This window comes from Nelumbo nucifera, chromosome 4, assembly GCF_055504915.1.
Source record: "Nelumbo nucifera cultivar China Antique chromosome 4, China Antique-T2T, whole genome shotgun sequence".
Lineage (NCBI taxonomy): Eukaryota > Viridiplantae > Streptophyta > Magnoliopsida > Proteales > Nelumbonaceae > Nelumbo > Nelumbo nucifera.
Window position 1 is genome coordinate 46,981,261 of NC_142652.1, and position 17,121 is coordinate 46,998,381.

Genomic DNA, 17,121 nt, shown 5'->3' on the forward strand with positions numbered 1-17,121 from the left:
AAGGGCCAAAATACCGAGCTAACATGACCTCGGCGCAATAAGACCCAGTCACCTCTATGGCATAGGCAAACTCTAGGAGAACAGATTATAAGTCGCTCCTCTAGCCTAAGGGCTAAAACGCCGAGCTAACGAAAGACCTCGACACCATACAAGACCTAGTTGCCTCGTCGGCATAGGCTAAGTACTTGCAATGCCTAAGGCACAAGCAGTTCGAGCGAGAACCTTGTGACGAATAGCCCGCCCTGGCATGCAACAAGTTAAACCCGTAAAGGACAACTGATGTCAACTTAACCCGGGTGCAGACAGGTCGGGCATGTACCCTACTATGTCACTCACCTTGGTGTACACAAGGCTACCCCTACTAAGTATTGGAATACAGTTCGGGACCACGACAGTTGAGGAACCCTCACTTCGGGTAATTAGCCTACTAGCCTAATAGTTTAGAATAAGACAACGACTTCGGCAAGTAAAAGAAAATTGCACAAGTGTTTGGCAAAGTGAATTTTTCATTATGAAGATTTCATTACAAAGTTTTGTTACAAGAAAAAATAAAAAGAAAAGATTAATACAAGGACCAAGCTATTTTGGAGTCTCGTTGTCTTTGCCAAGGACCTCCTCGGGGGCAGTAACTGGGCTAGCAGCCTTTGCTTCATAATCGGTGCCTTCATCTTCAGAGTCTGGATCATCCGTCGACTGGCGCACTACGTCATTAGTAGACTTGTTCATGGGCCGGGTGGCCTGACGGGCCGGCTCGACCCCGGCCCGACCCCGGACGGGCTTGAACATGCTTATAGGCCCGTGGGCTTAAAGTCAGGCCAAAAAGCCCGACCCACAATAAATTTGAGCCGGGCTCGGGTTTTGTCAAAATAGCCCGGCCCGAGCCCGGCCCGGCCCAACCTAATATTAAACTTAAAATTAGTTATGTGATTATGTCCATTTGAATAAATTTTTTGATTTAAGAATGTAAAATTGTGTTTTAAAATATAAAAGAAAGGGAAAAATACCATCTTGTAGGCCCATTGTTCATTTAAATAGAAAAAAAAATACTATCTGAATTTTTAATTCAAATTTGAATAGGGAAAATTGTTTTTTTTTTCAATTAGGTCGGGCTTCGGGCTTGGGCTCGAGTTTTGGGCTTTTTACTAGGGCCGAGCTCGGGCTCCGGCCTAGTATATTTTAATTAGTGACAAGTGAAAGCCCGCCCGAGCCTGGCCCGGCCCATGAACAGGTCTAGTCATCAGTGATCCGGGAAGTAGTGATGGCGCTGGTATCCAGATCGGGGTAGAGGTGCCTGATCAGCCACCGGCTGAGCTTGAAGCCCTTGCGGTAAGCCTCGGTCATCATGTCGTCAAACCTCGACGACTGGACGTAATCGATGATGGCCTGCACTTTGGTCTCCTCGAGGGCGTCCTCAAAAATTTTCGTCTTCTCCTTGATATCAACTCAGAGGAACTCCACCTTTTGCTTTAACTTTCCCTTGGCTTCTTTAAGGCCTTGCACCTCAAGCTTCAGGGCGTCCCAATCTGCCCTAAGCTTATCCCGGTCTGCCCTAAGCTTATCCCGATCTGCCCTAAGGTTGTCCCGGTCTGCCTTGAGACTGTCTACCTCCAGCCTCAATGCTTCCTGACCGACCTTGAAACCGTTTACTTCGGCCCTCAGCCTGTCCTTGTCTCGGGCCAGCTCGTTCTTCTTCGCCAACAGCACCTCAATGAAGCTCTTCTGAGCTGAGGCGTTGTTCTGAAGGCGGTGGATTTGACCCCGAGCTGCCCTCAGCTCGGTATGGGCTTCACGGGATGACCTCTCAGCATCCAGAGCCCGTCTCAAGTTCCAATTGGACTGAAAGGTCAAGGCACGCACGATGGAGTTCACCTGCACAAAGGCAAGACCGGTCAGTCAAAAAAAAAAAGGAAAAGAAGAAAAGAAAGAAGTGAGGGAGAGGGGAAGAACCCTTCGTGAAGAACTCACCACCATGGCATGCGCGGCAACTCGGCCACTGAGCTGACCGGGAGTAAGATCAGCCCATTCGATGACCTCCTCCGAATAAGCAGCCTCCTTGCTCTTCTGCAGACTGCATCGGGGGTTCAGAATACTTTCACCCCCTGGGCTATCTGAGCTTGAGATAGTCACCTCCACCACATGGGCGGACTCCTCGGAAGCTTCGATAGTAGTATTAGTAGGATAGGCCCTGGCAGTAGTCTTCGTAGGGCGTGCCCCAAGGGCAGCTCCTGTGTCACTCCCGGTGACGGTCTCGGCAGGCTCCGTGGTGGGATCTGCCGCCATCTCGGGGCCCTAAGGCACCATGCCCTCCTCCAAGTTGATGACGGGGTGAGGACAGGAAAGCTCGGGCTCCGGAGCCGGGGCTTGTGAAGGTTGAGCCTCGGCGGAGGCCTGTGGAGATTCAACGCGAGCCTTCTTGGCCGCGCGCTTCTTCCTCTTCATTTGATGGAAGAGTCTTTGACTATCAATCTTCTTTGCCTCCATAGGACCTGCAGTGAAGCTCGACATTAGTAACCCCGAAGTAAATATATGAACAAAAAATTTGAAGTGAAGAAAAACCTACCCGGGCTCAAGCCGACCTGGATGAGTTTCTCCTCGGATGTGAAGTCTTTGTAATTCAACCCGAGTTGAGCCAGCAACTGGAGTGCCTTCTTGATCTTACCATCTAAGATGACACCGGGGTCTTGAACGGCCACCCTCCAGTTAGTGGGGAAGGGCCACCCCGTGCTGCTCCGAACTACGGAGTAGTCCCGCTTCCTGGCTGAGACTTTAGTCGGGAGCTTGTGCAAGAGTTTGAAACCCGGGCGGGGAGACAGGTAGTAAGACCGTCTGTGCCCAGGGAGAGTGCCCGAAGCACTCTTCTTTATGGCCAAGATTGTGCTAAGGATGTCTAGGGCAATGGAGAGAGAACGGTCAAAACAAAGGGAGATGGATCCCACCACATTCCGTGTGGAGTTCAGGTGAAGTTGATCCAAGGTGATGTTAAAGTGCACCAGCACCTCAACAATCAAGGGGTGAAGAGGAAGTCGGAGTCCGGCTAACAATTGCTCCCTAAAGACCACGATCTCATCAGGACTGTGCTCCCATGGGAAGTTTCTGGTAGGAAGGCTATATGAGTATTCCCTAGGGAGGTTGAACCTCTGTATGAGGTCCTGGAGCCTCTCCGAAGTCATTGTGGAAGGGCCAAACTGATCTGGCACCCGACCTCGGTGGGAGGTGGATGCCAGTTGACCCGAAGCCGCCCGTACATCAGACGGTTGGGCGGCAGAGGAGCCACCCTGAGCCGAGGTACCCACCTCGGGCTCGTTGATGAGACTATCTACATCTACACTAGACGACATTGCAAGGAAAAAAGGAAAGAGTGCTCGGAAAAGAAAGAGGAGCTCGGGGACTCACCACTAGAGACGCAAACTGACTAGAGGAACGAACCGAGCTAGAAGACCCAAGCTAAGAACCTCAGACGCGAGCTCAAACACTGACGCTGGAGACTTTGTGGCAAAGAAATGGCCAAGCATCCCCCACTATTTATAGCCGCTATGCTCGAGCATCAACAGTCGCGATCAAGACGATCTGATAGCTCCAGAAAAACCGGCTACGGGTTCCTCGAGGCGAAATCAGTTTAGCACGTTTTTTCGCGTCTGCAAAGTCCAAACCGCGTGACGTTCGCGCATAAGCTGAACGCGACCCATGTTCCTTTTAACCAAGCTAGGAACTAGAACGGTCCAACTAGACGGAACGTGTGACGAAGCGACATAAGTGCTGAAGCCAAATCTACCCGGCGTGACAAGAACTCCCCACGTTGGGTCAACATTGCCAACACATGGAGTGGGGGGCAATTGATGGAGGGTGATTTGGCTCGACCTCGTAGCCCGAGTACACGTGTGTGTGGCCTTGCTCAAACGATGACTCAGCGTGACAGCACTGCAGGCGCAACCGCAACTCGAAGGGAAGGTCCCACCGAGTTCAGCCCGAAAACTCGACAGAATAGACTACTCGCCGGGAGCCGCCTAGCCTGCACCGCCACCCCGGGGGGTAAGGCACCCCGAGCTACCTCCGAGCTCAGGGCCCTCTGATCTTTCCTAATACCCGAGCTCCTCTCAGTGGATCTTGGACCACTCCCAGACAGGAACACACCGATCTGCCTATAGACACCCCAAGGTGAAGACACCTCGGGCCAGACATCTCGGCTTAATTTACCACAGGCAGCTCGCTGCTTACGAGGTAGCCCGGCACGGGGTAACTCACGGAAGGGTAGTTCGGCATATCGCAGGTAGACCTCTTGCCTGACCACCGCACCCGACAAACCTGGGGACAACAGCCATATCCCTCGTTAGATAGCGTCGTGCCTGCCACCTTTAGAGGGTGCCTCACACCCGACAGGCACGTACCTTGTGATGACGGCCCCGCGCGTGCCACCTTAGCCCCTGCCAGTAACGGCTATGGCAGACTGACAGTGGCGGTTATACCTGGCCTGTCAGAGGCCAGTGGGCCTGATGCAACGAATTTTCGTTATAAGGAGCTTATTATCAAGGGAGAGAGGTATGATCTTCTACTCACGGGCTATCTGCACTCTTAGCCTTCGTCTTCTCCTTGCTTTTCCTACAAAATACTAACTTAAGCATCGAAGTGTTCCCGCTGGGCAACCCCCCGGGGATTCTTCTTCTTCTCCATCTCAGGTACCTTCCCAAAGCCACGTAAGTGCCAGCTAGGAGTGACCGGATTGCGCACCATCAATTGGTATTACCAACATTCGCACCATTCACACCATTTTCGTAGTTGTCTCACTAGATACATTCTGTCGAGTCATCCAAAAATTGAAACTAAATGTCGTCAATCGCTCCACTGAAGAAATTGACCAACAGGATGAAGGACGGTCATCGTCCGGTGAAGAATCATCGACCAATAGGATGAAGCACGGTCATCGTCCGGTGAAGAATCATCGCCGGAAGATGTCCGGAATATTCTAGAAAGTGAAATATTCTGATAATTCTTCCTCGCTCATTCTTCACCCATGCTCATCTTCAGATTGCACAAAAGATGAAACTACGATAATGAGAGGGGGAAAAGGGTATTTTAGTCAAAATAGGTGTACAATAACTCCTAATGGGGTAAAATAGGCATTTTGAAAAAAAAAATTATCATAGGTTTAATGTTTTCTGTCTTGATCATTGACGGAAGGGAGGTTTTTGTTGATTTTTTTTGAAAATAAAGGGAGGGTTTTGCTAAAGTAAAACTATAAAGAAGGTTTTTATAATTGTTAGAAACTTCAGGGGAGGTTTTTGTATTTTACCCTTAAATAAAATATTGAATTAATTAGGCTGTATTTGATTTATTAAAGGAAAAAATAAGAAAAGGAAGGAAAATATAGGGAAATTTTTACAAACATTGTATTGGTTTTCCTACATTTCCCTTCCTTCCCAGCTGCTGGGATTCGACATGTATAGCTTTTGAAGAGAAATTGATAATGAAGGTATGTTTTTCGAACCATCGTTGATTCAGATGGTCGGACAATTCAGTCCAAAAATTGTTCAGGCAATATGTCCTATTTCATCCCTAATCCGGTTCTTTACCAAAAACTGTTGATTTAATCAACAATCCACTGAAATGGGCAATCAAATTGTCAACCCGTTAAATTCGAACAATAGTCTTAAATTGCAAAGGGAGCATAGTAGCTCGCTTCAATGTAGCGAGAGTTTCTTCCCTCTTCTCATAATTTAGGTGGTTTTCCTTAAAATTTGAAGAATAATAAAGGGTAAAAATGTCTTTTCATTACTACTGTTCAGGCTAATGGCCTATTTTTCTAACGGTGGGTTAAGTCTATTAGAAATTGGAAAGCAAAGGGGAGACGTAAGTCTTTAACCCATTCTTTTTGGATTTTAAAAAAAGGGTGTGGTTGTCTGGTTGAATTACTTGGTACGTAAAGACATCCATTAAGAATAAACAAATGCTTAATTGAGGCAAGTGGTCCATGCCTTGCAACAAAAGCAATTACGGTTGTTTCGTCCATGGATCTGGCCTCTGGGCTGGGCTAAGGGCCATGGTTCTTTCTCTAAGGCCCAATTAGATCGAGGCACATGGGATGAACATTATCATCCAAATAATCATAGATAAATTATTTAAATATATCCTGACGTTTCTCTAAACCATTTAAAGATACCTGTAGCTTTCGAAACTATTCAAAGAAACCATTATCATCCAAGTCTAGAAGTCCTATTGGTTGTTCTAATATTCCAATGAAATGGTAGAGATTTATTTTTGATAGATGTTTTCTTAATTTAATATAGAAATGAGTGGGTAATTTTTTTTTTTTTTATTTTAAGATGAAGAGAGACATGTCAATGAAATGAAACAAGAATTAAAAAATAAATTATTTTTTAATTTTTTTGACATGATTCTTGTTATTTTAGCTAATTTCATTTGAAGAAAATAGAGGTATTTTTGGGTCAAATAGAATTTAAGAGAAAAGAACAAAAAAAAAAAGTTCGAATAGGTATTTAGGTAATTTAATGCATTCCATCATTTGACTTAATGATCAGGGGTATTAAGTTTAAAGTGTCTTTATCACAAATGAAAGTTTAGGAGGTAATTTCTCCTAAAGGTTTGAGTTCCTATTTGACTACACTCTAGAGGTCCCTTGGCAATTATATACAAACAAAGACCCACCGTGGAATTCTAGATTCCAATACATTGCCACTGGTAATTAATTCCTATCAAGAACAAATGTGAGCGTGTTTGGTACCATGGGCATTTCCTAAAAAAACGGTGCCACGTCTGCGTAATTGGGAATAAATGTTTATTTGCACTTGAATCACAGTTTGATTCGAGGTGTTTATCAAAAACAAAAACACCATCAAACGTAAATGCCTCGAGTTTGGGAAAAAATTCCTCGATTTATGTGCATATAACCGTTTGAGGGAAATTGGATTTTCTTCTCACACCTGGCGCCTCACAGGCGTTTCACTCACACATCCTATCATAGATTAGGAACATCTTCTGTACTTATTTGTTATTATTCATGAAAGATGCTCCCAATTCACGTGGATGTACATGTGAGACGCCCATTTGTGCGGAGCAGATCTCATCACCGTTTGGGAAAGCTTCAAATTCTTGCTTTTCCTAACGGTCGGACATTTCACGAAATGTCAATCTTACCTGGCACTGATGTGTTAGCTGAATTGGCATGATCCAGTGTATCACGGGCCACCCAAAATGCAAGAAAAAAGTTAAACCCTAACAAAAGAAAAGGACTTGTAGCGCCGAGGCAACCATTTACACACAGCAATAGGAGGATCTGTTTCTACAGGAGGCATCCCGATCGGAAAAACCCCAGTCGTCGTCGTGCTGTTTGATGCCGGTAAGCCAGTCTGTTTGATAAACCCGTCCATTCATTATCTTTTTATTTTTGAGGAAAAGGGGCCAATAACTCTCCATTTTTTTGCAGGTATAACCTAGATCGATTGCCGTTTGACACCAATAAGCTAGTACGACCGCTTAGTTTTTACTTTTCACCGATAAGCCTCAAGTTTTCTCCAATAGATTTCTTATTTTTATTTTTTTATTTTTTCCTCTTTTCACTGATAAGACAAGTATGGGTTTTTCTAAATGAAGGCAGTTTGCTAGGCTGCATTTCAACTACCTTGTTGTATATTTTTCTCTTTTGTTTGGTTCATGATGTATATAAGATATCATAACACTTTTGGTAAAATTGAAATTGAAGTGAAAAAGTTTAGACAACAGACGTCAACCTGCAAATGAATGTTTGATTGCGTTAGTTAGTGATGTTGCGCAATCTCGCTGCTCCTGTTCGAGGTGATTTAACTTCCAGGCGGACGATGGACTAAGTTGATCTGCAAGAGAAGGATCAGATAACCCAGGGTTGCTAATCCGATGAGGTCGATCCGATGTTTAAGTCAATAAACTGGTAGCGAGCTGAAATAGCTCAAGGATGTAGGAGAGCTAGAAAGTAGAGAAATCACACGTACCTTGAACCACCAGGGGTGTAGCCTTTATATAATTGAGTCCTCGCGGGTTTTGCGGATCAGTTCTGGGATTATCGTCATGATAGGATCTGTTTCCGCGTAAGTTGGAAGATAATACTGCCAACTGATAAGGTTCATCACTTCTACCCGAATCGGTCGAGGAGATAATGCTAGTTGTTACGCGGCGTGATCTCGTGAGGCCTAGGATCCGTTGGAGGGGTTTTCGGGATCACCACGTAATGGCATGTCGGTATCCCTAAACTGATGTCTTTAAGTCCCGAACTGGGTTGAGTGTCGAAGTGTCCTTGTTGCGATCTGGTACCGAGGCGATCTCGTCTCGAGGTGGCCTTGTCCCGAGGTCACTTTAGCCCGGGGTGGTTGGGTACCCGAGCTCGATCTGCTGCGGGCTGGTTAGATAAGCTGAATTGTCATCTCTTGATCAGGTTGTGTCCACGTGTCCCCTCTTTACTAGGTCGGGCCAAATCACCCTTCATCAGTTAGCTTCATAATTTCTCTGTTATTTGGGTTCATCTGTAACAAAAATAGGCATAATAAAATGAAAATAGAATGAACCCAAATTTCAAAAATACTCCCAAATTTGAAAGTTAACAAAATTTACAGAACTATCCACAAAACCCAAGCTTTTGGGAGAAATGGATTATGTCTCACATGGATGGATGATTTTAGGGTTGTATTGAAGGGAGGAGATATCCATCGTATGGATGCCTGAATCTTGCGGAATAGAATGGGTGAATTTCAAAAATTTCTCTCCATCCTATTGGGAATCGTATTCCCTATTTTAGAAAAATCATATTTTTCAAGGATCAATCTTGAACCATGAACCGAACCAGATCTGAACAAAAGCAGTAGGAAAGGGATATACCTGATACAGAGAAATAGTATCTCCCAATGGAGGTATTCACTTCCAAGGAAAGAACCAAAAACTGCTCTCACTAAAGATGGCGCAGTGCAGGATGAAGCAGAATCAACAGCGTACTTCAAAAGAACCAGATCCTTCGCAAGAATCAGCTGGACGACACATGAACACTTCTTCCAATCAGCCCTTTCACAAATGACTGATATCAAGATCCAATCTTGATCACTCCTACTGAAAAGAGGAGATCGAACTAGTAGATCTGGCGACGGCAGGAAGGAGGCAACAAGAGAGATTTAGCACAGTGATACTGAATTCTCTCTTCTGTGATTTCAGCTCTGAAGACAGAATGTGATGAGTTGTATATAGGCTGCCGCCCCTCCTCCTTTTATAACCTTAAAGGGATCAACTTCTAATCCCATTAGGAGTTGCTGATCCAAATCATATTTGGATCAGAATTCCCTTTAAGTGATAAGGGTAAACCCTTATCTTATCTGCAGATTAGATTAGCCCCCTCCTAATCCTATTAGGAGGTTTCCAGCATTCAGATCTGGACTCTCTGAGTGGATAGGGTTAAGACCCAATCCTATCTACTAATCTAATATTAGAATTCACTCCTCATTTAACTGATCAAATCAGTCCAGTTCGAAATGGGCTTTAGGCCCAATAAGGTTATGTGCTTGCTTAGCCTTCCAAACTGCTACCAGTTGGGCTTCCTTGTATGGCGTGGGACCCAAACATTGATCTACACATCAGCCACATGGGTTCTGCCTAGCCTTTGTTACAAGGCCTGGCCGAATACACTGTTATGAACAGTGCACCCCTTGAAACCCATCACATGGGCTCTATGGGCCCAACACTTACCCTAAGTGGTCCTTGGGTCAAGCCACCTTGTAACACCCAGGGACTGTGGGCAGATGCAAGATTAGCCCATCAGGTATTACCCTCAATGGCCTTACACTTAATCTCTCAGCCCATAATGATCAAACACTGCCCGACAAGAGAGGACCTCTCCCTCGGCTGCAAGGAATAATGTTGCACTCTCTTCTCACATGGATCCCGGGAATTAAAACCTTTTGCAAACGTTTAGAAACCGTAATATATTTACTTTTATATCTCATATAAAATATATTTTGCAAAACAAATCTCAACGATTGAAATCGGCTACCGGTAGTCTTGGTTTCCATCAGAGAGAGTGCATCCCCGATCGTTACTTTTGTCCGACAAAGGGGCTGATCCTGTCACTATGATCACCCACTCAAATGAATTCTCGGACTGTCCCAACATACCCAGGTTTTGAGCCCCGCTAAGGATCTCACTGATTGGCATATCAAGACAGCCCAATCCGACACCTAGTGCAGTATCATAATTGTGTCTAGGGGTCAGGTGTAACTTTCCAGTTTTGCCCATCAATCTCCAAGGTCCAGGGCAATACTAGAAATCTGGTCCGGTTCAAAGATTCAATTAATCATAGACTGCATGTGCCTTGGGTCTCACCTTGGCGGCTGAGATAGGCCACCCCAACATTTGGCAACATACCAGTGTGAGTCTTGGCAGGATAAATCTCCTCAGACTTATCCAACGGTTGTGAATATTCTAAACTAGCACGAGTCTCATAAGTGTCCAGTTTAAGGGTATTACACAGAAACACACTACATGAACACGAATCAAATATGTACTTTATTCATTTATAATAAATTTATAACGTACATCAATCTGATTGGAGCTAAGGGCATACACTGTCTAACATGCATCTCAAATTTTTTTCAAGCCCTAGCACGAGTCTCATAAGTGTCCAGTTTAAGGGTATTACACAGAAACACACCACATGAACACGAATCAAATATGTACTTTATTCATTTACAATAAATTTATAACGTACATCAATCTGATTGGAGCTAAGGGCATACACTGTCTAACATGCATCTCAAATTTTTTTAAGCCCTAGCAAGGTGGTTTGGCCTGCAGGTCCTCCTGGTGAATCCCCATGCAACCCACATAAGAACACCATAGTTTTTTATTTTGATGAGACCATAGTTTCTTGTGGGACTCAAGTCTAGAGGTTTTTCTCTGCTCATCTTTCTCTCTCTTCTGTTCCAGCCTTCCAGACCCACATTATCCTTTAATACAGTATTGGATTGCTCCCAATTTGACCAAGTCCTTGCAAAGCTTTTGTAAGCCTCTGGTCTCTTTATAAATGTTAGGCTTCTGCATGGGCAGCCCCATATAAAATGTAATTTATGTAACATCATTTGAAATTACTATGTAGAATATCTCTTCCTATGTTTGCTTGATGTACAAAGACAATAATGAATTCACAAACCATCTTTGCCTTTTAACAATTTTATTTCAGGCATGTGCATCTGTGGCTATTCCATATAAGTTTGTAAGACCTAGAGATATCACCAAACTAGCATGAAATTGATGCTCAACTCATCCTTTTCTATTAGGAGCATAGATTAAGCAAAAATTTTATCACTGAGAAGGAAAATGAGACACAAAAGACCACAAATCAAAAGGGGGAAAACAACTCTAAAAATTGCACAATGATCTATCAGCTCCCCAAGACACTTATGTCCTTTTCAGAAGGGCCAAGCTAAACTTGGGCTAAAGAACCAGCTAACTCATTAACCAATCTACTGATTCAGTAAACAAGATGCTCCATTAAGAAGTCAAAGACTAAGGCTCCCTAATAAGATATGGGTGTGCTCATGGATCACCCCAATAACTCATCCTTAAATCATCACCAAGGAATCTCCCTTCACCCAAGCTTGGGAGAAACACAAAGCACACATCAACTGAGGACCTTCTTAATAAAGAACAATACTTCACCTTGATAAATCCTTAAAATGACTCCAATACTAGAAGGTTACAGATTTCACAAGGAACAACCATCAAAATTAATCTTGAATACTTGAGGATGAAACCAAGCCTGAGGTCACATAGTGTTGGAAAGTGGAGACTAAGGAAGAATCCATAGATGGCTGAGACTGTACAAGCACAAAATCTTCTCAACTTTGCTCACATCTAACACTATTGAAGCACAAGGATCTCTTTTACAAAAATAACTCTAGCTCGGTGTTCTCTCTTTAAAAAACAACTATAAATAACATGTACAAGGAATGCATAGGTTGTTTTTAACAAGCCCTGATTCAGATCTCTTCCTCTTTCTTCTTTGTTTTTTAAATAAGGTTGAACTCCTCTATTTATAGAGGATTTGAGAGCAAGTGACCAAGCTGGCCGTTGGGCAACCCAACCCATGAATAAGTCTGGTTGAAACGTCTTTTTAGGGTAGTTGACTACTCTTTACAGTTAGGACAAACTTGCCTAATAAACAACCCAACACTTAGAAACCTCAGAGATTTTTGTCTAGAGGTTTGGAGACACTTCCATTGGCTTTCAATAAGTATTTTCTTGATTTTTAACTCTTGTTTAAGCTCAAGAAAGCCTAAGAACCAAAGCCATTAGAGTTTGTGGTTTCTAAGGTTGATTGGCTGAATTCAATATTGTTGAGCATCTATAGAGTGCATCATACAATTCGATAAATTAATATCCTAAAAAGATAAATACAACTGAGTACAAGTTAATGCAGTCTTCTCCTTGATGAGATGTTGTAGCAGATCATCCTTAAGCAACTCCAAAACCATTAAGTCCTTTAGTAGCCTAAATGTTTGAATTACTTGGAGCTTCCTTAGCTTGGAGAAGCGATGATGGTGTAGATGTTCTTTGAAGCTTGGACAGCTAACTTGGCAAAGCTTTCACTTCATATTTTGTAGCATTATAGCTTTAATACTCTTTTGGTATAGAGAAGCTTGCTAAAGATCTGTAGCACACTTAAATACACCATTAGTACCCTCAATGAGTTTTCTATCATCAAAACACATAGGGTCAACACTTATCAATACAAAGGTCTACAAATCTTCTTAATTAACTTCTACTACTTGGTAGCCCTCCAAGCTCATAAGAACCTTGAAGAACATCCAACTTTAGTACTATGCCTACTTAATGGTTTCTTGTTCCAACTTGTGAAAATCACTTTAGTGAAAGTCACTTTTTCTAGAAAAGTCCATTGCCTCTAACTTGGAGAGCCCAACCTTTTCTGCACCCTAACCCAAAAAAGTGGTTGCTACCTCTTTGTTCACTAGGATGTTGTGGTGGGTACCCCCTTCGAATTCACCCTTTGCAATTTGTCCATGTACCGGAGACATCCACAGTTGGAGACCCAGAGACTTATTCCTGCTATCTAGCTGCTTTGTTCTCTTGTTTGTAGAAGCATCACTACCAAACTATCCTCTTTTCCTCCTTAAACCATCCATATGTAACCCAATTTTTTGGCATTCCTACCATACTTCATTGAGAACATAATTTTCTTCTTGAACTTATTGTAATTGAAGCACACTCCTAATTTCTTGAAAATCACTTTGGAGCAAAGCCAAAACTGATTCTGTTTGAGCAGAGGTGGATGAGTAGTATATGAATTTGTTTGAGTTGGACAAACTGGCTGACGACCTGCAAACAAGACACCAGAGGCCCTGAGGTGGTTCCCCAGGGTGGAGCACTATTGGGCCTCTAATAACATCTTGTGCTCACTGGTTGTTGACCACTTAGTCCTGCTCAACATAAAAATTCATTTCTTACTCAGCTTGGACAACATCAAAAGCTTTGGGGTTTAATTCTATAAAATTTAGACATGGGCCATTTTAGGTGCAATGGCTGCTTTTAAGTTGTTCCCATACAACAATTGGATCAAAGTTTGACATTTATCCCTCTTTGCCAAACCCTCCTCAAACACCACTACTTTGTTTTGAACTTTGGACTATGAAAACAAAATTGACCCACAAAAGTGGTGTTTGCAATTGTGTATAGTTTTGTTTTCAATCATATTGCTGACTTCCCCCAAAGTGTTTTGAGTGTATGGTAAGAATTGATCCAAACCAATAACATATTTAAGCTCCAAAGTACATAGCCCCAAATTTGATCTTTGTGCTTTTAAAAGCAAAAATCCTGAAGCATATCCAAATGCAGCCAAATTAAGTTGTTGAGAAGCACACAGTTTAGCTTCACAATATAAATACTAGTAATCAACTTAATACAACAAGAAAAATTAGTTGCTTCCTGAAATAAAAAATAACCGCCACATCAGCAGTTATATAGCTTTTGCTGATGTAGCAATTGTTTTTGTTTTCAAAAACAAAACCAACAATGTTGTCGAACACCCTTGATGTCCACAAGAATCTTAAGGGGTGTTTATCAATGTGAATAATTTTTATTTTCTAAAATAAAAGCAACTGCTTATCAAGGATAATGGTGACATGTCACCAGATAATCGCATGATCCATACATGCGATGAGCTTCACTCTACTTAATCTCTAACTGTTCTCTGCTCTCTTATCTTGATAAGTTCTATAACTCTCCCTTAATAAAATCCTATTCCTATTGTAACTCAGACTAATCTCCTAACTTGAATACTGTACACAAACTTTAATAGTTATATTATATTCGAACTTAATCTTTTTAGTTTTTATCTATAAATAGAACAAGGTTCGATGACCCCATTTATTCGAACCATTCTCAAAATCTTGCCTCTTTATTTCAAACTCTGCTACAATTTCGCTGTTGTAGTTAGTTATTATCTTCGAAATCAAAATTGAAGCATACCCCTTGACTTTTCTACAACAAGTTTAATGCCAAAACCGACAAAAAGTCGCTACACATGATCTGTCTTCTGAAAATATTTTGTCAAATATGGGCTAGAGTCCTCGCATCCACACCATGGGCTTACATGTTATATCTGACTTTTATACGTCCTTGGATTCTCCCGACATCAACTTACAGGAGAGCCCATGTGCATTTTTGGGTAATTTGCAAAAACACTTTCTCCTCTGAAAATATCCACCCCATGCTAGTCAATTTTGCACCTACATTAGTCAAAGAGTGCGCCCTCGTGACTAATTTGCACTGAAAATTCAAACGCATATTCACATGTCCTTTAATTTTACGTACTCTCAGAAGCCTCTTCTGATTAATTTATAATCACAAGATGACTAGTTATCACACTATCTCAAAAAAACAAAGTAGAGAAGAGACTATTTACTTGCTGCATCATGTCCTCTCTATAATAAACAAGTCTTCTGTAAACCCATTACCATTGGAGACTTGGAGAGCATAATAAACCTAACACATGCAAAGACTCGATCGACCAAAGCAATTATCTGTTCTGTACGTAGATCCATCTTCGGCATATCCGAGAAACAGAAAGGAGACAGCGCGCGCGCGAGAGAGAGAGAGAGAGAGATGACTCAATTAGACAACAGTAAGGATGATGAAATTCTGCTTCCTGGGTTTCGGTTTCATCCGACAGATGAAGAGCTTGTTGGGTTTTACCTTCGACGGAAGGTGGAGAATAAACCAATTAGTGTTGAACTCGTCAAACAGATTGATATCTACAAATATGATCCCTGGGATCTTCCAAGTAAGCTTTACTTCATATTTTCTTCTTTTGGGTGTTCAGTCTTCCTGAAACAGTCATCTGGGTTTGCTTTAGAGGACATCTATTGCTAATTTAAAGCAAGTTGATAGCTAGCTGTTTATAATTCTTATGTACGTGTTATAAAATTGATGGTAGAAAAGGAAAAAAGAAAGAGACATAGAACAACAAATTTTGGTGTTGTCACATAATTAAGCAACTAGCAGAATACATATTAATCGTCTCAAATTAAAGTTTCCAAAGCTCAAAAGAGACGGGAGATGAGACAAATCAAGAAAATGAAAAAAGAAAGGAAAGAAGAATAAAGAAGTAAATGAAATGGAACTGATCGATTATTATTAACCTTTTGTTTTTGTTTCGTTTTATATGTACATGATCTTGCACCAACTTTTGTTTCATCTTCATTTATTTCTGGTAACCAGTCACTACTGTAGGAGACAAGGAGTTGTATTTCTTTTGCATAAGAGGGAGGAAGTACAAGAATAGCATAAGACCCAATAGGGTCACTGGGTCTGGATTTTGGAAAGCAACTGGAATTGATAGGCCGATATATTCCGTTGAGGATACCAATGAATGCATCGGTCTGAAGAAATCCCTTGTCTACTATCGTGGAAGCGCAGGAAAAGGCACCAAAACTGATTGGATGATGCATGAGTTTCGCCTTCCTGCAGATGGGAAAAACAGCAATAATCTTGATTCCAGGAACACCATTCATGAAGCTGTAAGATTATTCTTAATCCTTTCATTCAACTAAATTAATTTTGATTCCTATTGATGATCAAGAAACCTATGTTCTTTTTTCAGATTTATGTGGGGTTCAGGGAAAATTAATTTTCCCTTGCCCCATCTCCCAGAAACCAGATTTCCTGCCCACTATTCTCTACCCGCTGTAAGTTGTAACCACGATGCCTTCTTGAATTGTGAGATGTGTGGCTGCAATTTACGGCAAATAGAGTGTGGGTAGAAAAAGTGACTAGGAAATTTGGGTTCCATCTTTTACGTGGATAAGTCACTTTTTTCATCTTGGGAAAGCTGCCAATACTAAGATGAAACAAAATTACCCTTTTTAATAATGAGTTTTTATGATTAAAATGGTTATTATCTTATTTACATGAAAAATAAAAGAACATGAAAAAGAGATAATAGGATTTCTAGATTTTTGGTTTTGATTAATCTATTAATCTATACTTTGATATGCTTTCCGAAAGTCTTTTCTTCAATGGGTTGCAGGAAATCTGGACTCTATGCCGAATTTTTAAGCGAAACGTGTCATACAGGAAGAACACACCAGATTGTAGGACATTCCTCTCCAGAAAACAAAGTCCAACTGATTCATGTTCTCGAACATGCAGCTTGGAGCCCACCAAAAGCAATCAGTACTGCATGAGTTTTGGTGCTCTGGTGGACGAGGAGAAGGTTGTTAGTACTGAGGAAATGAGCAAGTTATTATCGAGTCATTTGAACTCGACAGTTCAACCTGCATTTTCTATGCAATTCTCGACTCTTCAGACAACAAATGGCTCTGAATTGTTCAGAGACAATTGGAATGAGCTCGCGTCAGTAGTGGAGATGGCACTTGATCCAAACCTTCTATACGGTTGTAGATAAACATGGAGGTCTACCCCAATAATGTATGAAGGAGGCTTGATATATTCAATAATGTATGGAGTCTATATTTTAGAGCCTGGATGCAATTGATGGTATTACTAAACGGTTTTGGATAAAAATGAATTCAACTTGTGGCTGATTCTCTTTGTATTTATAATAATTCTGTTTACATAATA

The 17,121-nt window shown here is 42.0% G+C and overlaps 1 protein-coding gene across 2 annotated transcripts; it reads left to right on the forward strand.

Moving 5' to 3' along the window:
* The first annotated feature begins 14,930 nt into the window (after positions 1-14,930).
* Positions 14,931-17,121, forward strand: LOC104589397 (transcription factor JUNGBRUNNEN 1-like). 2 transcript variants are annotated; one of them, XM_010247709.2, is made up of 3 exons: positions 14,931-15,322; positions 15,760-16,058; positions 16,568-17,121. In XM_010247709.2, exons 1-3 carry the CDS (start codon positions 15,145-15,147, stop codon positions 16,943-16,945), a joined length of 855 nt encoding a protein of 284 aa, XP_010246011.1. In that variant the 5' UTR covers positions 14,931-15,144; the 3' UTR covers positions 16,946-17,121. The 2 variants fall into 2 exon arrangements, with proteins under 2 accessions (XP_010246011.1, XP_010246012.1); XM_010247710.2 differs by having other exon boundaries at positions 14,996-15,322; positions 15,772-16,058.

Bases quoted from the DNA above. Each gene is read 5' to 3' on its own strand.
- LOC104589397 (XM_010247709.2), top strand. From the start codon at position 15,145: ATGACTCAATTAGACAACAGTAAGGATGATGAAATTCTGCTTCCTGGG. The intron at 15,323-15,759 runs GTAAGCTTTACT...TCTGGTAACCAG, and splicing joins TGATCCCTGGGATCTTCCAA to TCACTACTGTAGGAGACAAG. The intron at 16,059-16,567 runs GTAAGATTATTC...AATGGGTTGCAG, and splicing joins GGAACACCATTCATGAAGCT to GAAATCTGGACTCTATGCCG.